Here is a 27,449-nt window from a genome sequence, read left to right as displayed (position 1 = left end):
TAATACAGCTTGATATCTGGTATTGAGATCCCACCTATTTTGTTCTTCTTTCTCAGGATTGCTGCAGCTATTCGGGGTCTTTTTTTATTCCAGATGAATTTTTGGAGAGTTCGTTCTAGGTCTGTGAAATATGCCGTTGGTATTTTAATGAGGATTGCATTGAATCTATAGATTGCTTTGGATAGAATGGACATTTTGATGATGTTGATTCTACCAATCCATGAACACGGTATGTTCTTCCATCTGTTTATATCTTCCTCTATCTCTTTTTTCAGTGTCCTGTAGTTTTTTGCATATAGGTCTTTTACCTCTTTAGTTAAGTTTATTCCTAGGTATCTTAATTTTTTTGGAACCATGGTAAATGGGGTTGCTTTTTTAGTCTCTCTTTCTGTAAGTTCACTATTGGTGTATAGAAATGCCATAGGTTTCTTGGCATTAATTTTGTATCCTGCTACCGTGCCGAATTCATTTATTAAGTCTAATAATTTTTTGATGGAGTCTTTCGGGTTTTCTATGTACAGTATCATGTCGTCTGCAAATAAGACAGTTTTACTTCTTCTTTTCCAATTTGGATGCCTTTTATTCCTTCTTCTTGTCTGATAGCAATGGCTAGTACTTCCAGTACTATGTCAAACAGGACTGATAAAAGCGGGCATCCCTGTCTTGTACCTGTTCTTAGGGGAAATGGTTTTAGTTTTTGCCATTGAGTGTGATGCTGGCTGTGGGTTTATCATATATGGCTTTTATGATGTTGAGGTATGATCCTTCTATTCCCACCTTGCTGAGAGTTTTTATCAAGAAAGGGTGTTGGATTTTGTCAAATGCTTTTTCTGCATCAATTGATAGGACTATGTGATTTTTTCCCCCTCAATTTGTTTATGTGATGTGTCACGTTTATTGATTTGCGGATATTGTACCATCCTTGCATCCCTGGTATAAATCCTGCTTGGTCATGGTGTATGATCTTTCTGATGTAGTGCTGGATCCGATTTGCTAGGATTTTGTTGAGGATTTTGACATCTATGTTCATGAGGGATATTGGCCTGTAATTCTCTTTCATTGTGTTGTCTTTATCTGGTTTTGGTATTAGGGTGATGCTGACTTCATAGAATGAGTTTGGAAGTGTCCCTTCCTCTTGAATTTTTTGGAATAGTCTGAGGAGGATAGGTTTTAATTCTTCCTTGAATGTTTGGTATAACTCTCCTGTGAAGCCGTCTGGCCCTGGGCTTTTGTTTGCTGGAAGCTTTTTAATGACTGCTTCAATTTCTTCCATAGTTATTGGCCTATTGAGATTTTTAGAATCTTCCTGATTGAGTTTTGGAAGGTTGTATTTTTCTAGGAATATGTCCATTTCCTCCAGGTTGTATAGTTTGTTGGAATAGAGTTGTTCATAATATTTTTTAACAATCCTTTCTATTTCTGTGGGGTCTGTTGTTATTTTGCCTCTATCATTTCTGATTTTGTTTATTTGAGTCCTCTCTCTTTGCTTCTTGGTGAGCCTGGCTAGAGGTTCAATCTTGTTTATCCTTTCAAAGAACCAGCTCTTGGTTTCATTGATTTTTTGTATTGTTTTTTTGGTCTCTATGTCATTTATTTCTGCTCTAATCTTTATTATCTCCTTCCTTCTGCTCACTGTGGGCTTTTCTTGTTGCTCTCTTTCTAATTCTTTGAGTTGTAGCATTAGATTATTTACTACCATTTTTTCTTGTTTTTTTTTTTTTTTTTTTTAGGTAGCCCTGTAGAGCTATAAACTTCCCTCTCAGGACTGCTTTCATTGTGTCCCATAGGTTTTGGATTGTTGTGTTTTTATTGTCATTAGTTTCCAGAATGTTTTTAATTTCTTTGATCTCATTGGTAACCCAATCAATATTTAATAACATGCTATTCAGCTTCCAGGTGTTTGAGTGTTTTGGATTGTTTTTATTGTAGTTTATTTCTAATATTATGCCATTGTGGTCTGAAAAGATGCTTGGTATGATTTCAGTCTTCTTGAATTTGGGGAGACTTTGCTTGTGACCCAGTATGTGGTCTATTTTTGAAAATGTCCCATGTGCACTTGAGAAGAACATATATTCCACAGCTTTGGGGTGAAATGTTTTGAAGATGTCAATTAAGTCCATCTGATCTAGTGATTCATTTAGGATTGTTGTTTCTTTGCTGATTTTTTGACTAGAGGATTTATTGAATGATGTCAGTGGTGTATTAAAGCCCCCTACTATGATTGTGTTGTTGTCTATCTCTCTCTTGATATCTTCCAGGAGATTTTTTATGTATTTGGGTGATCCTGCATTTGGTGCATATATGTTTACCAGGGTTATATCCTCTTGTTGTATTGATCCCTTTAGTATTATGAAGTGGCCTTCCTTATCTCTTGTTATGGCCTTCACTTTGAGGTCTATTTTGTCAGATATAAGTATTGCTACCCCAGCTTTTTTTTTCATTTCCATTTGCCTGAAAGATATTTTTCCATCCCTTCACTTTCAGTCTGTGTGAGTCCCTTGTTCTGAGGTGGGTCTCTTGTAGACAGCATATATATGGGTCATGTTTTTTTATCCATTCAGCCACTCAATGTCTTTTGATTGGAGCATTTAGTCCGTTTACGTTTAAAGTTGTTATTGAAAGGTACTTGTTTGAAGCCATTTTTATTTTTTGAGGCTGTGTTTCTTCTTACCTTTTTGTTTCTTCTTTTCACAGCATGCCCTTTAGCATTTCTTGCATTACTGGTTTGGTAGTGATAAACTCCCTTAGCCTTTTTTTGTCTGTGAAGCTCCTGATTTCCCCTTCAATTTTGATTGATAGTCTTGCTGGATAGAGTATTTTTGGATTGAGTCCCTTGCTTTGCATCACTTTGTATATCTCCTTCCATTCCCTTCTAGCTTGATGTGTTTCTGTTGAGAAATCATTTGATAATCTGATGGGGGATCCTTTGTAGGTAACTCTGTCTCTCTCTTGCAGCCTTTAAGATTCTCTCTTTGTCGATAACATTTGCCATTGTAATTATGGCGTGTCTTGGTGTGGGTCTTTTGGGATTCATCTTGCTTTGGACTCTTTGTACTTGAGTAACTTTTTTCTTCCCTATATCAGGGAAGTTTTCTGTCATTATTTCTTCAAATAAATTTTCTAATCCTTGCTGCTCTTCTTGTCCTTCTGGCAGCCCTATTATACGTATGTTATTTCGTTTTGCATTGTCCCAAAGCTCCCTTAGGCTCTCCTCCTGCTTTTTAATTTTTTTTCTCTAGATGCTGTTCAGATTGGGCTTGTTTCTGTACCTGATCTTCTAACTTGCTGATTCGGTCCTCTGCTTCTTCTAGTCTACTGGTGAAGCCTTCCGTGGTGTTTTTGATTGTAGCTATATCATTTTTCATTTCTTCCTGATTTTTGCATAGGTTGTTGATTTTCTCATCCATCTGGTGTATGAGCTGTATGACCATTACTCTAAATTCTTTTTCTGTCATGTTGCATGCTTCCGTTTCACTTATTTCCTTACTTGGCGATTCCTCCTTTTCTTTCCTCTGGGGATTGCTTCGTTGTCTCCCCATTCTGACTATCACCAGAAGGTTCAGATGTCGAGTTGCGGGAGCCTGGACTGTGTGCAGTGGGAGTTTTGCACCCTTCAAGTGTCACTGAAGAGCTCTGATACCAAGACGTGTGGTTGCTATGCGTTGGTGGGAACCATGCTCACCTTGGGTCAGAGTCACAGGTGCTTAGTGTGGCCTTGTGTGTGCACCTAGAATCAGGGACTCTGCCTGCGCCATGTTGAAACAGAGAACCCACTGGCATGTGCCAAAAATTAAAGTCCCCTATTGCGTGTCAGGAGTCAGAGGCTCCCTGTGTCCATGCCGAGAATCGAGTATCAGAGTCTCTGTTTCTTGGTGCTACCTCACACTGAGAATCAGGTCCCTGTGTGCACATGCGCCAAAATTGGAGTCACTGGCTCTTAGTGTGAATGTACTGGGAATCAGGGATCTCAGGTGCATGTAATGAGCAACGGAGTCTAGTCACTGGTGGTCAATGCTGCCTCTTGTGTGGAGATTCAGGATCCCCGATCTGCCCGGGAGACCGGGTTGCTCAGTCGCACTGTGTTGGCAGGAGGTCCACTTCTCCCCTGTGGTAAACAGCCTTCTGTATGCGCTTGCCCTGAATCAAAGTCAGGTGGCTCTGCCCCTTAGTGTGGGTGTGGGGTCTGGTCACGTGGGTGTGCACTGTGGAAAACAAACTCCCTGTGTTTATGTGTCCAGGCTCAAATTCAGCGCTGCCTTCCTATGTGGGCACAGGGTCTGGTCGTGGGGAACAGACTCCCTGAGACCGCACATCCAGGTTCAGATTCACCACAGCCTCTCTGCTAAGGTGCAGGGTCTGGTCATGGGAAACAAACTCCCAGGTTTGCACCCCCAGGCTCAAATTCAGTGCTGTCTCCCTGTGTGGGCGTAGGATCTGGTCGCAGAAGACAATCTCCCCAAGGTCATGCACCTATGCTCAAATTCAGGACTGCCTTCCTGCCTGGGCGAGGAGATGAGTCGCGGGAAACAAATTCCCCAAGTTCGCAAGTCTGGGGTCAAGTTCAGCGCTGTCTCCCTGCCCTGCGTGGGCGCGGGATCTGGTCGCAGAAGACCACCTCCCTCGGGGTGAGCGGCTAGGCTTGAATTCCGCTCAGTCTCCCTGCCTGGGCGCAGAGATGAGTTGTGGGAAACAAACTTCCCGTGTCTGACACCAAGGCTCAAAGTCCGGCAGAGTCGCCACTGCTTTGTGTGTGCAGAAAGCCTTATTGTGCGGCTGGGGTCTGGTAGTTTCTATGTCGCTGCCGTGGGGGTGGTGGGGGAGGGGGATTGGCTTTGTGACTCACAGAAATCTGCGGCCAAGTGCCTGGAATCCTGGTGTCCCTGGGTCTGCAGCTCTGGTGGCAGGTCTTCTACCAGAGCGGCTGTAGGGTCCTGGTTTGCTTCCGAGACCAGACTGGGTGGTGGCGAGGCTAGGATCCTAGTCTCAAGCAGTTCTGTTCTTCAAGATGGCATGGTCTCTGTGCTGCCGGTGTCCTCCCCGGAGTGTTTGCAGCGGCCACAGGGTTTTGCTGTCTAAGACTGACCAGATTGGCAGCCCCCTGGAAGAACTGCAGAGTCTGACCCTATTTCACTCACACACACACCCACACATATCCACACACACCACTATCGCTCCCTCACTCTCTCACACACTCTTCCTCCCTACCTTCCTGCCGGTCGCCATCTTGCCTCCCCTGAAATTGCCTGTCTTTAATAAAGCCTCAGTTTCCTGTTTGAAAAGTAGAAATAGTCATAGTTCTTACCTTTTAGGGTTTAAGGAAAAATGAGAGGTCCATGGAAGTGCTTAGCACAGTGCCGGGCACACAGTAAAGATTCAGGAAATTTTGCTATTGGTATTATTCCATTTTTGCTGCCCATCTCTTGCTAGAGTGAAAGGACTAATAGAAAAAAGGTCTTGGACTAGAAATCGTGTTCCACTCAAATCTCTAACCAAAACTCAGTGACAGTCATTTAACATCTGTCTCAATTTTTCCTTCTGTGAAATCTGAAAATGATATTTGCTGTACATACCCAACACAGGGCATACACGGCAAGTAAGGTTAATGCAGATACGCTGCTTTGGAAAGTAGAGAGTGCTGTACGTGCATGTTGAGTTGTCATTGCTTCACAAAGACAGTCACCTTCACTCTTCTCAAAGGTGAGAGTTGAGTGAATTCATTTGTGGAAGACTTCCTTTAAATCTTAACTCTTCTGTATTATTTCATATACAATTCAGCATATATATAAATTTTCACTCTGATATTTTAAAGTAAGACATGTTTACAATACTTAAGGAGGTACTGGAATTTTGGAATTTCTCTTTACTCTCCATTAATCATATTTGCATTTTAAGGACACCTGATTTACATGCCCACATTGTTTTTAAATCGCCTTTGTGATGTAACAGCAGATCCAGAGGTTGTCTCTTTCTTGCAGGGAAGTTTAATTTATTGACAAAAAGATGAGCTAATTGTGCTGACCATCATGTCCTATTGAGGTGACAGTTCTTGTCTCCTACTCAAGGCATTTCCCATAGCTGTACTTCCAAAGATCTGGAAGCCCTGTCAATCAACAGCTTCAGTCTATCTATATACATGTATATAGGCAGAAATCCATTTCATTTGGTTATGGAAGTGCTTCAGTCCTGGATTTGTCACAGGTTATCAAAGCTAAAGGAACTTTCAAGAGCACCATATTAGGAAAGACAAAGGTGAAGCTAACTACCACTTCCCATCCTGCGGTCAGTGCAGACATTGCTAATCGATTTCATCACTCCTCCCCACTGACTCCAGCTCAGCTTTCCCGCCCTTTTCCAGTGTAGTACTCTACAACCATTACAGTAGATTAGAGTTGACCTTCAGAGTGAACCCTATTTCTCTGTCCTGATTCAGATCAGGCTTCTTATTTCCAAACAAAGAAGCTGAGGCCAAGAAAAGTTGAATGACTTGACTATGGACACTAGTAAGTTAGTATTAGAGCTGGGATCTGATCCCATTTGCTTGATGCTCCGTTCTACCTGTGGGTATTAAGAAAGATAGAGGGTCCTGGGTTTTCTATATTATTCTTTAACTCCTGTTTTTAACCCTAATTTTTGTTTTCTCTGTGATTAGCCTCATAATCAAAAATATTTCACTATATAGAGTCTGGCATAACTAGCTATATTCAACACAAAAAAATACTCCTGTTTAGAAGAGCCTGCAGGACAAATTGATAATTTTCTATGCATTCAGTTCAAATTACATTATTGCAGTAATCTGTAACCAGCAAAGCCTTCCACTTGGATAGTTGCCACTGTTTCCATGTTATATTCAGTGGACATGGAACCAGACAACTAATGGGTCCGGGCTGCCTGTCAGTGCTTCAACCAATTGAGCAGAAACAGGGTTGAATCATTTGTGAGCGTTTATCCCAATAATTCCGGCACTATGGGGGAGTTCCTCCCTGCCACCAGTGAAGCAAGGCCACTTGTACATTACTAGTGCATAACCATCAGAGTTTTCTGGAGCAGATTCCTTTAGTTCTTCTGGAACCTTTCATAAGGGAAGTAATGGGGTGTAGAGAAGTTTGTGATGATTTATTTTTTAGTTCCTAGAACTTTTTATATTACTTTAATACTATTTCTCCAAAGACAGTCCTAGCTAGATGGTCATGATTTGATCTGTACTGACAGCCATTTTGGAGTCTCAGATATCCTGAGGAGTTTTTTCAGGTGTCTAGTTCCACTTTCTCATACCCAGAGATCCAGCAAGCCATGTCAAGCCCTTATCCCAAAATCAGTTTGTTATCTAGTGTATTAGAAACCCAGAAAAGGGCCCAAAAATTTATTAACCAAGTTATAAGTTGACTTTATCCACACATAATAAGACAGGAGTGGATAATAAAGGTGACATGCCATCTCACTCCTTTTTAAAACAACCAGAACTTGAGAAGATGTTCCTAAAAGAACTGTACCGAGCCCTGACTGGTGTGGCTCAGTTGGCTGGGTGTCATCCCACGCACTGAAAGGTTGCTGGTTCGAGTCCCAGTCAGGGCAGGTTCCCAGGTTTCAGGCTCTTTCCCAGGTAGGGGCCATGCAAGAGGCAGCCAATGGATGTTTCTCACATCGATGTTTCTCTCTCTCCCTCTCCCTTCCTCTCTCCCTAAAAGTTAGTTAAAATCTAAAAAGAAAAAAAGGCTGTACCCAAACTTTCTTATTTTCCATCAGAATGACACATAATAATCCTGCTTCTTTGGCTATTTCCCTTTAAACACAGAGTGCACACTTGCACCCAACAGTAAATATGCCATAGCACGGAGTTGTAACAGGATAGATAAGGTGCTATCCTGACAGCAGCCACCTTCTCTGTCTGTTGGTTTCTATGATGCTTCTAAAACTGTCAGGGCAGAAACTTCGTCTTAGAAACCAATCTCTGTTTCATCTTGTGCGAGTTCAGCACAGCAGTGATGCCTTTCTTGGGATGAGCTATAGTTGTATCTCAGATCTACATTTTAAAATTTCACTTTCAAATCATGTGGCCCTGTGTCTAAAAGTAGAATGTCGACTTGAACGTTGTCAGAGTTGAAGTTCTGAAGAAAGGAAAAATGGGGTTTGGCATTGCTCTCTTGAGCCCATCCTGTCTAGGTGACGGTATTTAGAGAAACTGGAAAGTACAGTATGTACCCACCTGGTTAAAAGGAGATCAGATTGTGGGGAAGAGTGTAAAAAAGGAAAACTCACCAGGGGCATTTCTGACCTAATTGGAAAAACTTAATTTCACTGAGCTCCATTCTTAAGCCTTTCTACCACTCTTATTTAGCATCTTCCTTTGTTCTCTAGACACCTCTGAAGTCTGTACCAGCATAAACATGGTAGTGTGAAAAGAGCACAGACTCAGGTTGGAATCCCAGGTCTACCACCCATTAGCCTTGAGGGGTTGCTCTGCTTGAGTCAGTTTCCTCATCTAAAATGAGGATAATAATCCTTACCTCCCAATACTTGTGAGAAGAAAAGGAGTAAATATATGAGAAGCACTGAGCACTAGCCTGACACTTGATAAGCCCTCAGTAAACACGAGCTGCTCCTCCTGGTAGATAGGCAGTGGGAGCAATGGTTATTATTCAGGCTGCCTCATACAATGCCCAGTGTGCAGTAATCAATGGAAAATAATATGATCTGTTGATAGCTAGGACCTGATAAGCAAAATATATATACTTTATTCTGTTCTTTCTCTCTTTTAAACATAGTGATATTCCATTGTTGTTCTCCCCTACCCTGGCCAACTTGACTTTTCTTTGCCTTTATCCCTGCTATTATTCCCTCTGCTTGGAATGTTCTCTCCACCTTTTAAACTCCTTTAGAATGCAGCTCACATGTTACATTTCCCTTGAACTCTCCTGACTTCCCCAGACAGACTCAGGGGGTTCCCATTGCACTCAGTTTGAGAAGATCTTTGTAATAGCCATTATTTCTTTTTAAAAAAAAAAACCACACAAAACATTTGTTCGTATTTGTTAATCTCATTAGACTATAACCTCCTTGATTAGGTGAACTATTTTATTTATCTTTGCTGCCTCCCCTTCTTTTTTCTCCCCTTCATTCCCCTCCCCTCCTCTCACTTCCCCTCCCTTCTCCTCTCCTTTTTCCCATCTGATCTACTTCTCACATAGACTGCTGTTGTGGCCCCTGCCTGCCTCTCAATGCTTTACACCATGTGTCCATCATACAGGTGTTTGCATGTTCTTGTTCATGACATTTCTCCTACACGTGTAGTCTGCTCCCATCATGTCTCACTTCTCTGGCCAGCATTTCATCCACCCACCAGCGAGCCCTCAAAGCCATGTCCCTCACAGTTTCCTGACGCTTCCCCTTCTCCCCATCCACACGAGTCAGCAGTACAACTCATTAAATAGCGCTGAGCTTCTGCTGTCAGCCCTGCTTAGCAGAGTATTTCCAAGAGGCCACTGTGTAAAAAGTGCCATGAAAGGTGCTTTCTAGAGCACAGGTGTGACTGAAACACAACTCGTGTTTCCAAGGAGCCAGCACAGGAAAGAGGCACACATGTGAATAGCTGTCAAAAGGCAGTCCCTGGGAGGTGCCATAACAGAGGTACCAATCCCAGGCTTGGGAGTTTTAAGGAATGGAAATCACATTTAGTTGAAACTCTTTGAAAATATTTCAAAGATCTCAGGAAAAGTTTTATAAGGAATATCAAATTTTGGGCTTTATATTATGATAGAGATTGGGGGGAGAACACCAACATTACAGACAAAGGCGAGGAGGCCAGAAAACGGAGGGCAGGCCTGTGTGTGCTGTGTGTATGGGTGGGGGACTAGTGGGCAGAAATTATGAACAGCAAAAGGCATTTGGCACAAGGCCTCAGGGGGAGGCCTTCATTCTTAAGGCATTCATGTGGCTCTCTGCCCATCAGGAGCCTTGAAACCTTACCCACAGGTTACTTCTTCCCAGATGCCTTGACCTCTTAACCAGCCCTGATCAGCACCCACCACTTATAATTATTTGTAACTTGTGGGTGCACTGTATGTATCCCTTTACTTTTTGGTCATTTCCTGTGTCCCTCCCCAGACAGACATTCAGCTCCTTGGTGATTAAGACCAGGACATCTCCTTACCTCCATTTTTCTTCTTTTTCTGCCTTATCTCAATGCTTAGAAAGGTGTCCTTGCCCACCAGGCACTAAGCAAGACTGGGATCGGAATACTTGCTTCATGTTATCTATGTCTTCCTCAGAGATGAACCAGACAGGATTCCTGTCCCCAGGGAGTTCATATTCTGGTATCTGGTAATTAATTTTGTACTTACGAGCAACTTGCCCTCTGTGTGTCTTCTGATTTGTACAACGGGATTAATAATCCCTTCCCTGCTCTTTTTAAATTTGGTAGTGAGGACCATGTATATAATAGCACTTAAACTCTACAGCATTATAGAAATGTAAATTGTTAGCACCAAAAGCTTTTTGCATGAGTGGAAGTCAGGAGTAATTTTCCTTCCTGTGCCCCCAGCCGCTGACCACGTAGGAGTTCTTGAACAGGACATTATGATTATGAGTAAATGAGAAACTAAAGAGGCTCTCCTATTTTTAAACTCCTTGGACACTGGTCCAGTGCTAGCTCATGGACGCAGTCATGACCACTCCGTGAACATTAACACTATTACCAGATGACCAAGGAATTTGCTCCTAAACGAAGCTCGGAATTCATGGTGGTGACCTGGCAGGTGCAGAGCCTGGCCAGTCCTCCACCCTCTTTTGCCTCATAGAGGCCTTTAGGAGCAGGATGAAAAGTAGCCTTGTGTTGCTACAGGCTGGTCCCCTGGGCAAATAAGAAAGTGCATTGTCTGCGTCTAAATAGTCTAGAAGGATTCTTGTTGGAGATTGATGATCACCGTGGTAAGTCCTTCGAGTTTGGGAGAGTGGAAAGCAGAGTCCCAAGGGCTTCTGTCAGTGACAGGAGCCTGAATTGACAAAGGGAACCATGGCCATAAAACTCCTGACAGAATTAAGAAATGGAGAGATGTCATCAGGAGCTTGAATCAAGCACCTGTCGTCTTGGGACAGTCTGCGAGTCGTACAGGAGTCCCTCACCCAGCTCTTCCTTCTGAAATCTGACAGCCCAGACGGGGATGTCTTTCCTTTCATTCACGGCGTGGGTGTTTACTGAGCTGGGATACAAAGACAAAATTCAGTCCCTCCTTTCACAGAGCTCACAGTCTACCTTACTAAAGGGAGTTATAGAAGCGGGGAGTGGGTTATGCTGAAACCAGTGTGAATATGATGCACAAGAAAAGGTCAGGTCGTGAAGTGGCTTGTCGAGGGTGCTCTCAGGAATTACAGGGAGGAGGAGTTGTTAGCCCTAAATAATCAGGAAAGGCTTTGAGATAGAGGTTGTTTAAAAACAGTGTTGGCTTGAGAGAGAGCCCAGAATCCCTGGAAGGCAGTAAAGGCCCTGAGATGGGGAGAAGAGCTCTCTCGGCAGAGGTGGTCATACTCCCCTACATAAGGGGCTCTAACGGGAAGGAGGGGGTGATGAAATGTCCGATGATGACTGTGATGATGGTTGCACAACTCTGAATATACTCGTAGCCATTAAATGGTACACTTTCAGTGGGTGAATCATATGGTATATGAATTATTTCTCGAAGTTGTTTTTTTGTTTTTTAATCTAGAGGGGAATCAATTTGGGGACAGCAAGTCTAATAGGTCTGGGGTAACAAAGGTTTAGGAAAGGGGCTCTGGCCTAGACGAGTGTTAGACTATGAAATGAAATGGACAGGTTGGCAGAATTTGCATCTGACAAAATGTCAGCCCAAAGTAACACATATACGAAAGTTGGGTGCCTGTGCCGTTGATTTCACCAGGGTCCCAAGGCAGAGTTGTGGAGAAGAGGGACCTCTCTTCTCTATGTTTAACTTGATTTGGAAGAGAAAGAGTTAAGTATATCTAATAGAGAGGTTATTAATGGAGGCCAGAACCAAAGAGTAAAGAATGAGTGGAAACAGAGAAGTAGCTTAGATTTGTGTCCCTGTCAGCTTTTTTTTTTTTTAGGTTAAGTATGTGGATGATATTTTGTCCTTGACTCATCATATAGAAAAAAAATGGGCTTTAATCCTTTCTCCCTGGGCCTCTAGTCCATTAACAATGAGCGTTAGAAAGATGTTAGAATAATAGGAGGTAAGTCAAGGTGGAGTGTTTTTCTTTTGTTGCTGTTGTAGTTGCTATTCTTTTGTGTATTACGGGTAGACTAGAACCCTATTCTTCCCCACGCTGCTCACCATCCAGCTTCAGTTTCCAATGTTCATTCATTTTCAGGACATGGTTCGGCGAGGGGAAATCATAGACAACGACTCTGAAGATGAGTTCTATCTCCGGCGCTTGGACGCAGGGCTCTTTGTCCTCCAGCACATCTGCTACATCATGGCGGAGATCTGCAATGCCAACGTCCCCCAGGTAGGAGGGGCTCCCCTGGATGGGCCTGTCCATCGCTGCCACCTTCCTCAAGCAGCTGCCTAGCTAGAAGGGATCACACTCTCCTTGAATTCTTTCACTCTGTGTGGGCTTTCACTCTTTTCAGGGATGGGGGTGAGGTGAATACTCTCAATATGGTGTATTCTGGTGTCTTCTAGGACAAATAATACTTTTTCTTTCTCTCCCACTCTTCCCCTTCCTTATTAGATTCGGCAGAGGGTTCATCAGATCTTAAACATGAGAGGAAGCTCCATCAAAATTGTCAGGCACATCATCAAGGGTGAGTTGGCCATTGCTGTGTCTGGGGCTCCGGGGAATTTTGTGCTTCCTTTCTGAGTCTGTGTCAATATCCCTGAGATTTGGTGCACAACATTCTCTGCCCTGCAACCTTAGTGTGTTGTCCAGTTCACTGTGTGTCCAGGTCAGCGTTGTCAGAATACCATGGACTAACCTAGTTACTCTCTGCCTCTGTTAAAAAACACGTAGCAAACAAGAAGCACTAGAGATTGGAAATATTTGCTTGTTTGTTTTGTAAGAAAGAAAAAATTTCGTTCCAAACTGCATGTAGTAGAAGGAAATTGCTTTCTCGGGGCAGGGGGAATGACACAAGAAAGTAACAAGAAATGCTTGGAATTATACAGGACAGAAGGAAGAGAATTTGAGGTGGTACGCCTACCTTCCAGTCTGAGCTGTGTCGTCCCCAGCAGAGAGCGTGGTCCAGAATAAATTTTGCAAAGGTGCAGAAGATACTACATGACAGCGTCCAGTCTAGTGCCCGGCACACAATAAAGGGCTCCGTGGGGCGAGTTTTACTTCTTCTCCACTTACCCCAGGGAGGCCCTCAAACACTGTTGCATCTTTGGCTGGACCTGACTTAGCTGGCTCAGTCACAAGACAGGACGCCTGAACTGAGCTCTGGGATGTATCCCACCGTCAGCCACTTAGCACAGACTAATACACATGGCGGTGGAGGCCGAATTGGACTTTATAGTACTGATAACACAAGAGTTCAGAGTGTCATGATGGATTGAGTAATAGTAGGCAAATCATTTTCTCTCTCTCTGGCCCTTGTTCTGCCCATTTCTGAGATGAGGGATTAGGCTAGATGTACTCAAAGGTTTTGCCTGTAAGTGGCTTATAATTCCCATTACAGGTGGGAGATGAAAAGTGAAGAGAAGTTAGGAACCATGGGATCTGGCTCCTAGAACAGAATGCTGGCTCTGCTATTTACTGTGTTGCCTCAAGCAACTTACCCAGTTGCTCTGTGACCTCATAAAATGGGTGAGAGGATTAAGTGAGATGATATATGGAAAACGTCTGACCCTTAATAAGTTCTCAGTAAACATTAGCTATAATGAGTAATATGAAATATTGTGCTATTATCATCATCATTATTATAAGTGAGGCATGGCTAAAACCCCATGGGAAGCTTGTGAGAGTAGTAGCATTGAGCTGGGTCCTAGAGGCTGGGGCAAGTCCTGGAAGGTAGGAACAGTGTGAGTGGAGGCATGGGGATTGGAAATCACATGCTCTGTGCAGCCATCCCACGCAGGTGGGAATGGTGAATGGATTGTGTCCATTTTGCAGATGGAGAATATGAGGCATTGGAGTCTATTGTTTTCTCCCACAGAGAAAGAGGAAAGGCGGAACCCCTTCATGAACCTGGCCCGGTATCTTGCCTTCCATGGAGGCTGTCTGGGTGTCCCCTTCTCATTCTCAGTGTCACATTCGCATGAATTAACTGCTCAGAGAGGCATGCCGCCTCCTCCCTGGGGTGTAGCTGCAGTGATTTGCAACTCCAGCCTTTAAATGCCATTTACTTTTTACGCCCACATGTTCAATTAGAACTTTTTATTACTCGCAGCTCTACTCTCTCCCGTTTAGGCTTCTCCCTACACCTCCATCCCTGTAATCACAACAATGATCTGAGCAAGAATGGGTCTTTAATGGGTGCTGACTCATAGTGGGTGGATGTTTTTCTCTCTGAAATCCTAACACATATAACAGTATACCTCAGGTTACCCAGAATTTTCAGTTGTGAGCCAGCCTTTGTCTCGTTCCGGTCATGGTTTATTCCCCCAGTGCCTTTTAAAGGGCCGGCACATACTGGAGGCTGAATAGATATTTGTTGACAGAGGGTCTGGGCAAGTGACCAGAAGAGCGGCCTGTACAGAAGCCGTGTTTGTTCCCCCCACTCCTGTTCCTCTCTCCTGTTACCTCTTTCCCCTCCTCTGTCCAGACGCTCAGTTTTCTCTCCATCACCCTTCACAGCCAACCCACCGTCACGCTGCCTGTTCTGCCTCCAAACTCAATCTTGAATCCATCCACTTCTCTCCATATGCTATTTCCCATCATAGCACCCAGTTTGCTTCCTTCCTAGCCCTTATCACAGTTGTGATTGTTTTTATTTATGTCTTTGTTTACTCATTTTGTGTGTCATACATTTAAAATGTCGCTACATGATGTCAGGGCGTTGGCTTGTTCACGTCTCCTCAGCACCCAGGGCAATGCCAGGCACATAATGGGAACCCAGCGAATATTTCAAATATCGTTGAATAAACCCTACCTTTTGTGAATTTAAATTGGCAAATGTTGACTGAGACTTCTCAGGGCGAGCAGTGCTACAGACTGGGTACTAAGGTATCGCTCAGCACCTGCCCTCACGGAGTTCATTGTCTCCTGGGGGACCTAGATGTAGAAGTGACCAACCGTAACTCAAGCTGAATGACATACACGTTCCCACAACTGATCAGCTATCATTGCTGGGTGCCCAGCTCTATATCCAGTCCTATAGATACAAAGAAGGATGAGCAAGAACCCTATCCTTGAGGTGTTCACAGTCTAGTGGGGAAAGATTCTCTAATTGTGACGTGATAAGTGCTGTGTGGAAGTCTGGAACAGTGTGCGCGGCGGGAGGTTGGGCGGGGCGTGTGAGTGGGAAGGGGCGGTAATGGAGGCACAGGCCAGGCCATGAATCTCGAGGTAAAGGTTCCTCGAGGCAGGACAGGACATCAGTGGTCTTCAAGGACTCTAGCCATACCAGCAAGGGCTGCAGCATTAGGTGGGGTTGGGAGTGTTGCTGGGCAAGGCTCTTGAGTTCTGTTGGGTCCATGGTGATTTGGGGGGTACAGGTAATGACTGCAGCAGACAGTACACATTCTCATTGGGGCTCAAGACAGATGCTAGTTTGGGCAATTTGAAGTCATTAGTGTGGAGATGATATGTAAAGCCAGGGAATTGGATGCCATTACCCAGGCAAAGAGGCCCTCCCAGGACAGTGACCACTAAAGAAAAAGTTCTCTCCAGATGGAAGGTTAAGGCAAGAGTTCGCAACCTCCCTTCTGCTGGCATGCCCCTGCCCTGGCTCACCCCGGCCTCAGGGAAGGCCTTCTGCAGTGCTTTGTGGTGGATCTGTGCAGCCTCTGAACAGCGAGCACCCTGGGCAGTGAGGAGGTGGGAGAAGGGGTGAGGCTGCCTGGGGCTGGCGCAGGGCTGCGCTCAAACCCCCTCTTAAAAAGCTTTCACTCCCTCCCCCTCCTTCCTCCACCCTTCATTCCATCAAAAAGCACAAAGCCTCATAAAGAAAACCAGCTCATCAGTCTGTCCTCTTTGATTTTAATTTTGTTTTTCAGTTTGGGTTGCTTCTTTTTTTCTTTTTTTTTTAACATACTAATTAGATGCAAGCTTCTTTCTTTGATTTTATGGCCTACATATTTCCTAAGTTTTGCTGGCAGGATGACAGCTGATGTATCCCTTGAGATCTCAGGAAAACGCTGATGAGGCAAGCCCAGCAGGGCCTTTTGCTGTTATATATATTTGGGTCCCCTTTTTCAGGATTCCCTCCATCCTAATCTGTTGGGGGCGCTAAGGGAACCGGGAATAATTGATGGCTCAGTCAAGTCCCTGTTTATGCCGACTGCTTACTCGGTGCTTCCTGAGCCTGGCCTCCCTGGGACTGGTAGCCACTCTGGGCCTGAGGACCTGTGGTGCCCGTGTAGGGACGAGGGTGTGTTCGCTAGAGGAGGCGGATCAGACTGAGGGCTCCATAGGAGGTACCTTTTGTCTCCTGGTGCCTGGCCTGCAGCTGGCATGGAGAAGGGACCCAGTGCATGCTTACAGGGTGCGTGATCACGGTGCTCCAGGCTCTTGTGCTTGTTCCAGAAGTCAGACCACAGCCGGTAGAGGGGTCACTCCCGAGCACACCCTCTGTGCCGGCTCTTCATGTGGCACATTCTCTGGTTCTCACAACAACCCTAAGAAGCAGGTTACACTCTCCATGTGCAGAGAAGGAAACCGAGACTTGCAGAGGCCAAGGAAGGCAGGACATTACCCAAGTCACTCTTCACGTTATAACAGGATCCAGACGCAGAGCTGTACGCAGTCGCTATTCCATCTGGCAGGAAGGAACGCTCTGTCGACTGGCTGGTAAACTCCTACAGCCTTTGAGAACAAAAAGTCAGGGTGTTTACCTTCACAGAGCACCCAGTTGGCATCCCAGGCTGCCAGCTGGGCACCTAACACATGAATGAGACTTGGGAGGCCCTGTCCCAGGGGGATCCAGTCCCATCAGAGTGAAATCATCACAACACGAAGCAGAATGAAGCCAGTGCTGCTGTATGGAGTGGAATCAGGAGGCAGTTAATTCTGCAGGAGAGGAAAAGGAGCTGGCATGCTACACAGAGGAGGCACTCTCCTTTTCTTTTTTAAATTGTGGCAAAATATACACAAGACTTACCATTTTAACCATTGCAGCCATCACCGCCACCTATCCCCAGGACTCATTTTCATCTGTGCCCGTTAAACACTCACTCCCTAGTCCTTCCTCCCTTATATTCGCAACCACCCTGTGCGCTCTGTCTCGGTGAAGCTGAGGACTAAGTCAGGTGGGGCCGCTCACAGCAGATGCGGAAAATGAGTGGTCATCTCCTTGGACATGGAGTAGGGCCTGTGACCTGGGCATACTTGTTAGTATAAATACTTGTGCCAAGAGTTACCTACCACCTCTTAAATGTGTTTAGTCACGGGTGAAAGTTGTGGAAAGAATGTGTGGGTGCTGGGCTTTTGTGCAGAGGAAAGCTTGGAGGATTACTGGCTCCAGACTCTTCCACTGGTGACGGAAAGACTGAACCGAAGACTTCAAAATGCTTTCAGAAATTGGCTGCTGGCCCTTTGATTTGCTTGTGTTCCTTATGGCTTGAAATCTCTTAGAAGCTCATAAACAAGTATTTCCATATTGATTTGGGGCTGTTGGTAACCTGAGCTTTTTCTCTGTGATCTCAAAGTTGCAGAAGCTGATAGAATTTATCTTTTGGTGGCATATGTTGATATGCCTGTGATTTGTGCAGATTATGACTGCCATGGCCTGTGTGTTACCCTCTCTAAGCCACGGTCCCTCGCCTATAATATGGGGGTACTTGCCCGAGAGGTTGCTGTGAGAATTTAGATGGGGTACTCACTGTGTGTGAAGTGCTTGTGATGGCTGGCACAGAGGAAGTGCTTGATGACATCAGTTGCCTTTCCTGTGGTTAGCATCCGAGTAGCCCAGTGATAAGTAGACCTGAGATGCGCTCTGTAACGTGGAGTACGCTAGTGGTGTGCGTTAGACTTTCCCAGTTCATCATCGTCCTTAGGAATCTGTTGGACCTGAAGGACTTTCCCTCCCCAGTTTCTATTTTGTTATTATTTCTATGTCTTCAAGGCCTGTCAGTGTGAAAATATTGGCACCCCCCCCCCTCCTTTCCTCCTGCATTTTTTTAAAGGGTGAGCATTTCAGTTTAAGGACAGGGATCTGAACCAGGCTCCTGACCACAGGTCCCAGTCTGTGCCCTGGAAGACAGTTCTTCCCCACCCACCAGCCGTGGCGCCCCTCCATCTCCCTCTTAACATAAACAGAGCAGCTTATATTCCATGTCTGAATAGTAAACCCGCTGTCTAAAGTTTGCTCTCATATTTATGCGTTCAGCACGGCTTCCTGCTTTTCAGCTTCATCAAAGCCGTTATTATTGGAAAATGCTGGGGAAACAGGAGGAAGTTGATGTGTCCTCGACTCATCCTCTTCCTGCCTCTCCCTACTCTCCCCAGTCCCCTCTCACTCTTCCCCCACCCCCACACCCCGTGGTTCTCCCTTCTATCTCTTTTTTTCCTGCGCTCTCTCTTCCTCTTTTAAACACTCACACTCACACTCACACTCACATACACACACCAAAGAGAACTCTTTTGTAAGACCTCTGGGAGGAATTTGTTAAATATTTATAAACTGCTGCAGCAGCTATAATAACCAGAGATAGCTGGTACCACCAAAATTTGCTCCAAATAGGATTCTCCTCTGGAAACAAAGAATGAGGAGGGGTAAGGAGTGGAGGGTGAGGGGCTGGTGAGGTGCACAGTTGATGCCAGCTGCCAGGGGCATTGGAGGAACATGGGGGGAGGGTGTGCCATACATTTCTGAGAGTCGTGCGGGGGTGGTGGGGGGACCAGCTCCACCCCTGATGGCTTTCACGTGCCTCTTTACTATCACACATGTTCTAGGGTTTACATTTCAGCTCCTCTACCATTCTAGACGTGAGCAAATTGCTTTAGCTCCAGTAAGTCTCAGTTTCCTCATCGGTAAACAGAGATGGCATTTTTGCCTTGTGGGATTACTACAAAGATTAACTGAGATAGCATCTACAAATGCCTGGCACAGAACAGTGTTCAATGCCTCCCTCCACAACCCCTTCCTCACCGCACTGCCTCCCTCCACAGCACCTTCCTCACCGCACTGCCTCCCTCCACAGCCCCCCTTCCTCACTGCACTGCCTCCCTCCACAGCTCACCTTCCTCACCGCACTGCCTCCCTCCACAGCCCCCCTTCCTCACCTCACTGCCTCCCTCCACAGCCCCCCTTCCTCACCGCACTGCCTCCCTCCACAGCCCCCCTTCCTCACCGCACTGCCTCCCTCCACAGCCCCCCTTCCTCACCTCACTGCCTCCCTCCACAGCCCCCCTTCCTCACCGCACTGCCTCCCTCCACAGCCCCCCTTCCTCACCGCACTGCCTCCCTCCACAGCCCCCCTTCCTCACTGCACTGCCTCCCTCCACAGCTCACCTTCCTCACCGCACTGCCTCCCTCCACAGCCCCCCTTCCTCACCTCACTGCCTCCCTCCACAGCCCCCCTTCCTCACCGCACTGCCTCCCTCCACAGCCCCCCTGCCTCACTGCACTGCCTCCCTCCACAGCTCACCTTCCTCACCGCACTGCCTCCCTCCACAGCCCCCCTTCCTCACCTCACTGCCTCCCTCCACAGCCCCCCTTCCTCACCGCACTGCCTCCCTCCACAGCCCCCTTCCTCACTGCACTGCCTCCCTCCACAGCTCACCTTCCTCACTGCACTGCCTCCCTCCACAGCCCCTTCCTCACCGCACTGCCTCCCTCCACAGCCCCCCTGCCTCACCGCACTGCCTCCCTCCACAGCCCCCCGCCTCACCGCACTGCCTCCCTCCACAGCCCCCCTGCCTCACCGCACTGCCTCCCTCCACAGACCCCTTCCTCACCTCACTGCCTCCCTCCACAGCCCCTTCCTCACCGCACTGCCTCTCTCCACAGCCCCCCTTCCTCACCACACTGCCTCTCTCCACAGCCCCCCTTCCTCACCGCACTGCCTCTCTCCACAGCCACTTCCACAGGACAGGTGGTCTGACTCTGGTTTCCTCCCTCCCAGGGCAGGTGGAGCTGTGGGAGACTTACCCCCAGGGGGTTTGGGGAGGCACTCTGTGTGCCAAAGCAGCTTGTGCTTTCCCAAAGCTCAGCAGAGGTGGTTCCGCAAGGGGTTGCTGCACACTTTGGCTGCCTCTACTGTGTGCACCCCTGGAGAGAGATTGGGCCCCTCCAGGGAAGCTTGCTTCACTTGGAAGATCACTGCCCCAAAGGATAAGACTGTTTCTCCGCTTTGCTCCCTCCGGGTCTGTGAGTACATTAGGAGAGCAAAGTGTTAGCTCAGTCCATTAAGCCTCTTGCTTCCAGATCATGCCTCTGGGGGCATTAAATGCTGTAATGGTCATTTCTCTTTCTCCTGGGGCAGCAGCCAGATCACTCACATGTGAGTAAGAGATACCACTCACACAGCCCTGTAGCCTTCTCCTGCAGCCCAGTTCCTGTTCCCCATCACCCGCCCTCCTTAAGGGGCCCGAATACAAGGCATCACAACCATTTGCTGTTAGAGGTGATGGATGGGCCCAACAGAAGAGAATGATTTCCGGGGGGAGACACACAGCTGGCACATGCCTGAATCCCAAACCCCGTTTTCCAGCATATGTCCAAAGTAATAAAGAGGAAGGAGGGAAAATGGAGAGGTGGCAGGAGCAAGATTATTTCCCCAGCCCAGGGGAGGGGGAGGGGTGCACGCTCTCTCAGCTCTCCCAGGTCTTTGTCTGATTGGGATCTGCAGATGTTTTATTATGCAAAAGCCTCTTAAAGAGCAGGCTCTATTGTTCTAGCTGAGGCTGCTGGAAGGGGGAGCAGGGGCAGCTATGAAAGCAGTCCTCCTAATCAGCTGCTCCGCTTCCTCACCACACCAGGCCCATCGTTGGCTCTCAGCCAGGCTCTGCTGGGAATTCAGCTAAAAGGGAGCAGAGCCCCCAGCTTTGGGAAGCGCCAGCCTAGTGGGAGAGAAGACAGGAGAGGGTGACCCAGAAGGCAGGCCTGTAGAGAAGCCCTTACAGTGGCCACAGTCCCCACAGGATCTGTGTCCGGCCCCTCCCCTGACCTCCTCGCTCACCCTCATCAGACAGACCAAGCATGCTCCCGTCAGAGCCCCTGCACTGGCTGTCCCTCAGCTACTCGCTCCCAGATGTCCCCACACGCAGTGCCTTCGGGCCTACTCCCCACCTCTGCGAGGCCTCTGACAGCCATCCTCAGACTTGAGCTGCCCCAGCATTTCCCAAAGCCTCATTCAGACAGACTACTGGCCATCCTCCGAATTTCCTAATAAGGAGGTCTAGGTTGGGCCCCAAATTGCATTTCTGACAAGTTCCTGTGTGATGCTGATGCTACCAGTCAGGGTCCCCCTCTGAGAATCACTGGCCTGAACAGTGCCTGCCACAGCAGGCACCCACTGCTTGTGTGCTGAGAGTAAAGGGTGTGGTGGGAGAGCAATGGGAGCATGGAAAGGTGGGTTGGCCCTTTTCTCCGAGGATGCCAGACCAAGGCATTTGGCACAGCTGCCACCTTGGGGCTGTTGGAGGCATCAGAACAGCGTGCACCTCCATGGGAGCTGGGACTCAGGGAAAGGAGTGGAGTGACCCAGCAGGATGGACCCCACACCACAAATTCACCCCTAACCTGCATCTGTGCTTGTCTCTCCAGAGTACGCGGAGAACATCGGGGACGGCCGGAGCCCGGAGTTCCGGGAGAGTGAGCAGAAGCGCATCCTGGGCCTGCTGGACAACTTCTAGAGCCCGCCCTGGGCGGCAGGGACACTCCCTGGGTCTTCCTCCCAGTTTTTACTCGGCTCAATGTGACTTTCCGACAAATTAAATTAGTGTTTTTTTATTCCCGGGCTGGCATTCTTTGTAGCAAAGCAGTACCCTCTAACGTTCACCCACACTTGCACAGCGGCCGTCACGGACACGGCGGAGGAGGTCGGTGGTTGGCCTCACTCTGCCAGGGAGGCCACTGAGGCTCAGATCATGGTGGCTACTCTGGTGGTTGTCTCTGGTGAGGCTGTAACTGGGAAGGGGAGGAAAAGGGAGGCATGGACGAGTGACCTCTCTGGGGCTTTGCCCTGCAGACAGTCTGGATGTGTCACATGAGGACCAGGTCTCATGCGGAAGCGCCCTGGGGAGGCTTTTGTGGCATGTGAGGCCAGCCACAGAGAGTACAGCCCGCAGCACAGCCTCTGGGCCCGAACACCACCGCTCATCAGCATCACTCTGGGAGGCGGGGGACTAAAAACTACATCAGTGCTGGGTCCCACCCCAAATGATGAAATCAGAATCTCAGGGTGGTCCAGGCGCTAGTATTGTGTTAAGCTCCTGGGTGGCTCCCTGCATCAGGATAAGAGCCACGATTTAGAGTAGACAGGCCATGGGTCCAAACCCCAGCTGTGCCACTTACCGACAGCAGCCATTTGTGACGTTACCTTCCTGAGTCCACTTCCTGCCTCTGCAGAGTGGGGGCAGTAATACCCACTTGATGCTTGTGAGAGTGGCATCCTCCTCTAAGCATGCCAGGCATTGATGAGCACACAGTAGGTACATTATAAATGGTGATTCCTTTCTCCTTCCCTTTCACACCTGTGGCTTCAAAAGAATTGGGATTTCACCCTTTTGACATGGGTTATGAGGGAGTTGGTCTTCTTCACACAAGTCCACAGTCCTTTAGGATGCTTTAATCCTGAGGAGGTGGAAGAAAAGCTGCATTTCATTAAAATGAAATATTTGGCCCAGGGTCAGCAAATAGGCTGTAAGGGACGCCACCCACCCTGCGCTGTGCCATGGCTGATACCACAGCTCTTGCTTCTCAGTGAACCCCAGGGACAGGGCCCTAGGCAGCTACCCGAGAGCACTCTGAATGAGGTGGCACCTGTGTCATGCCCAGCATGGGGCTGGTCATGGAACAGTGAGTCTGACAGACCCTGCCCTCCTGGTGCCCGTGTTGAGCCTGGCGGGAAGATGGACAGTGCGCCCATCAGAGCCACAAGGTATGCGTTCCAGCAGGAGGTGACAGGAGTGCATTCCAGGCCCATTACAGAATCAGAATTGCCACACAGTCACATTTGGGATTTAGTTGGCTTTTTTTTATTTCACTTTCCTGTAACTATAATAGCTACTATGTATTGAACACCTGCTATGTGCTACTTGCTTTCCATCTATTCTTTCTAACCTGCATAACAGCCTGCTGGCACTATTATCCCCAATTTCCTGAGGTCTCAGAGGGTAAGGACTTGCGCAAGGCCCTGTGCTGATAAAGGCAGAGTCGACGTGCAGAGCGAGCGAGTCTCTGACTCCACAGCCCTCCCCCACCCCAGCTGCCCTGTCGGGAAGGCGGTCATGGGGCACTGGCTGCCGTGAGCCTCAGTCTGTTCGCTGTGGATAGTGGCTAATGAATTCACACAGAATAAAGCATGGCTAGAGGTAACCTATAGAATCGTGGACTTTTTGAACTAATGTTGGTACTTTAGAAATCATCAGTCCTTGAGCTTTATTTTCTTTTAAAATTTTATTTGTTTTTAACCAGGTAATCCTTCTACCTGGTACTGAAGTTCAAAACTTAACAGAAAGTTACACAGTGAGGAGTTTCCCCTCAAGCCCCACCCCCTAAGGCCTCCCTGTTCCTGGAGGCAACTGCTGGCACCTGATTGTCCGTCCAGAGTTGTGTCCAGCAGCTGTCCAGCTGGTCCGCCGGCACTCCGGCTCCCTAGTGCATCAGAGCCGCCGAGACGCGAGGCAGGTGCTCTGGGCCATGCTGCCTGCAGTGGCTCCACCTTGCCCTGCTTCGTATATTGGGTGCCTCCTAAAAGTCCCTCTGCGGAGAGCAAGTTGGAACCCACACCTCACTTTGCAAATGAGGAAGTGGTCCCCCTTTCCACTGGTTTTGTGGCAAGAGGGTTTGGGGGGAACCTAAGGTATAATCCCTTAGGATTCAGAAGAGATTACAGTTCCAGGGGGACCAAGGAGAAAGGATATAGGGAAGTCTTAAACCTCTGCTTTCTAACTTTAATAACCCCACACACAGCAAAGAGGAGCCTTTACGACCAAGGTAAAGATACTCATTGCTAACCTACGGGCTCCAGGGTGTAGCCCCACCCCTTGCGGCCCACCAAGACACTGTCTGCCTCCAGTCAAGGCTGCCCTCACCTTGTGGTTCTGAACTTGGCTTCTGTGTCGGCCATTCTTGGGGTTCCCAAGCTCCCCACTTCATGTCCATCCTTGTGTCCATAGCCGAGTGGTGCCGGGCATTGCATCCAGAATTCTTCCCGGGGTAAATGAGGATTGCGTTTTCCTCTTCCTTGGCCGCTTGCTACCCCATTTGTGCTGGTCCGCACGCCTGAATTCATCGAGGACAAGATGGGCATGTCTAATTTAGAGAGATTTGCATGCAGGCTGCATCCTTCTTTATCTGAGCAAAGTGCATTGTCAAGGAAGCTCGGAGGCATCCTTCAGTCACCCCCACAGCAGCACAGCACCCAGGTGGCACCTTCTGCCATGACCAACTGCATCAATTTAGTGTCAACAGGGAGACAAACCTCGCTTTCCTAAAGGCAAACACCCCTTGAGTAGATTTGCTTACCCTACAGTAGAGGTAAAATCGGAGCCACATTTTTCAATCTGTCTTGCTCCTTGGTACACAGGGGAAGTGGTTGGTATCGCAGCGGTGGGCCTTCGCTATCTGTGCCTGGAAATGGTGAGCTTCCCTCCAGTCACCTTTCTCTTCATTAGGTAGCACATGCCCTTGGCAGAAACTTCGGAAGGTACAGAAGGGAGGCCAGTGTGGAAGTCTCTGCCAGTCGTGTCCCCTGGCCACCCAGGGCCCCTCCTTCAGAAACAACCCTTGCAATGACTACAACATCCTTTCACATAGTCCTACCTGCTTTCAAGAGAATATATTTAACACAAATGGTGGCCTACCATGTTCTCTTCTGCACCTTGCTGCCCTCACTACATCTACCAAGCACAAGGACCCCCGCTCCTTTAATAGCTGGGCTCGTTGGCCGAGCTGTGCCATAATTTAGTTAATCGCATTAATGGACATTTAGTTGTCTCCAGTCTTCGGCTATTACACTGCTGCAGTAGCATCCTTGTATAGAACGTCATTTCACACATGTGTGAGTTTAAATTCCCAAGCAGAATTGCTAAGTCAGAGAGTGTGCCATTGTCATGAATATTGTCACCTCACCCTCCTTCCCAGTCACCCCTCCCAGCACGGGGTGTTCGCCACCTTCCTCTCTGCCTCTCATCTGGAGCCGTGTATCCTGTTTGTCATCTAAATTTGCACTTCTCTTATGAGGGAAGTCATCTAGGCATGAATTTACTGAGTGGGTGCCATATGAGCTAATACTGAGCTCTTCCTATGAGCTAAGTACGTCACTCAAATTAGCTCATTTAACCCTCATTTCTGAGGTGCAGCTCCTTTTATCATCAACCCATTTCACAGATACGGACACAGATGGAGAGGGTCAGAGGCTTACCAAGTGGCAGGGCTGGGGGTGGAAGAGGAGGAGACTAGGTCCAGAGCCCACCCTGACCTGAGTCACTGAACTACTGGGAGAGGGGCTCGGGGAGGCTGCAGGGGTTGGGGCACAGAACGTGTCCACACAGACGCTGTCAGCGGAGTTGTGCAGGAAGCCCCAGAGAAGCAGCCCTTTGTCAGCCTCGTGACTAAAGCCACCGTGGCTCTGGGGGCCCTGCTCCCTGCCGTCTGGGCACTGGGCTCTACGCACCCGCGTGGGACCCTGGGGGTTCCTGGCTGCGAGTGGGCAGTCACGTGGCTGTGGCCTGGCTGCTCTCCTGTGAGAAGAAGGGAGTCCGAGAAACATCTGTTGTTCCCTCTGCAACAAGGAGGAGGGGCCACTTCACACATCTTTGCAGTGAGGGTCCTTGCCTACCTCCTCCCTCGACCCCTCCTCCCCCCCCCCCCCCGCCCCGCCTGTGCTCACCCAGCACCTCCCCGTCTGCACCCCTCATCTCACGTTAGACAGCACTGCCTCCTCCCAGGAAACCTTGGCAGAGCACCTGTTCTGTGCCGGGCCTCATGCTAGGAACTGGGCACATGCACCCTGACTGAGATGCAGTTTGAACTCCCCACTGCAGCCAAACGGGGCCTCACAGGAGCAGTGAGCAGAAGCCGTGTGACACAGGAGGCCCTCACAGGGCGGATCGGGAGAGACAGGACCCTGCAACCTAGCTGTATCTTTCTTTTTCCAATCCTCACCCAAGGACATGTTTTACATTGGTTCTAGAGAGAGGGAGGGAAGGAAAGAGAGAAACACCAATGTGAGAAAGAAACAACGACCAGTTGCCTCCCGCACGTGTCCTGACTGGGGATCCAACCCTCAACCCAGGTACATGCCCTTGACTGGGAATCAAACTCGAGACCGCCCCCCCCCCCCGCCCCCGCAGTGCACGGGATGGCACTCTAACCACTGAGCAACACTAGCCAGGGCCCTAACTCTATCTTTTTTTAAAATATATATATTTTTATAGATTTTAGAGAGGAAGGGAGAGGGAGAGAGATAGAAACATCAATGATGAGAGAGTATCATTGATCAGCTGCCTCCTGCACGGCCCCTACTGGGGATCGAGCCTGCAACCCATGCATGTGCCCTTGACCAGAATCGAACCTGGGACCTTCCTGTCCACAGTCCAATGCTCTAGCCACTGAGCCAAACCAGCTGGGGCTAACTGTATCTTGAGTGACTTTCACAGGTACCTTAGGATGCATGGCAAAAACGAGAGGTGGGAAGTCATTCGAGGCAGAGGGGTGGGCCCTGGGAAAGCACGGGGCCTTTGAGGACCTGGGTCTGATCAGTTACCTCACTGCATCTGAGGTGAGCAGGGCATAGGGGAACAGTTTTCACTGCTGGATGATAAAGCTGCATCAAGATCTGGCCTTGCAGAGTCATCCAGGAAGTGCCCAGACCCCAGATAGACTGAGAATAGCTGAGCGAGGACCATGGCCACCGTCTTAGGGCAGCCAGAGGTGGGTGAAAGGCTCCAGCCCGGCTCCAGCTCCCAGGCCTCAGTGAGCCAGGCCACCCAGGAGCAGAAGGGAGGGGACCGGCCAGCCTCACCCTCTCCATCCTTGTTCTTCAATTAGGGTCTGAAGGAGGGGATCTCTGAGGAGCCAGCCTGGACCTCCCACACAGACTGGTACCTGGGACCAGCTCATGGTACCTCAGTAATTGGTCCGCCCCACCCCATCATTTGTTGAGCACCCACCATAACTGTGTGGGGTCGATCCCTGTGGGACAGAC

The 27,449-nt window shown here is 48.1% G+C and overlaps 1 protein-coding gene across 1 annotated transcript in view; it reads left to right on the top strand.

Annotated features, from left to right (window-relative positions):
- CTNNBL1 (catenin beta like 1) overlaps positions 1-22,027 on the top strand; it is a 181,579-nt gene extending 159,552 nt beyond the window's left edge. The window contains exons 14-16 of the mRNA XM_080683808.1: positions 12,343-12,480; positions 12,706-12,778; positions 21,842-22,027. Coding sequence (XP_080539934.1) covers positions 12,343-12,480; positions 12,706-12,778; positions 21,842-21,930 — 300 coding nt within the window. The 3' untranslated portion in view covers positions 21,931-22,027. The remainder of the gene's footprint in view (positions 1-12,342; positions 12,481-12,705; positions 12,779-21,841) is intronic.
- Positions 22,028-27,449: the final 5,422 nt, after the last annotated feature.

The sequence above is a fragment of the Plecotus auritus genome (genome assembly GCF_963455305.1).
Source record: "Plecotus auritus genome assembly, chromosome: 8".
Lineage (NCBI taxonomy): Eukaryota > Metazoa > Chordata > Mammalia > Chiroptera > Vespertilionidae > Plecotus > Plecotus auritus.
Note: the sequence above shows the minus strand (reverse complement) of the source record. Positions and strands in the feature narration are given on the sequence as shown.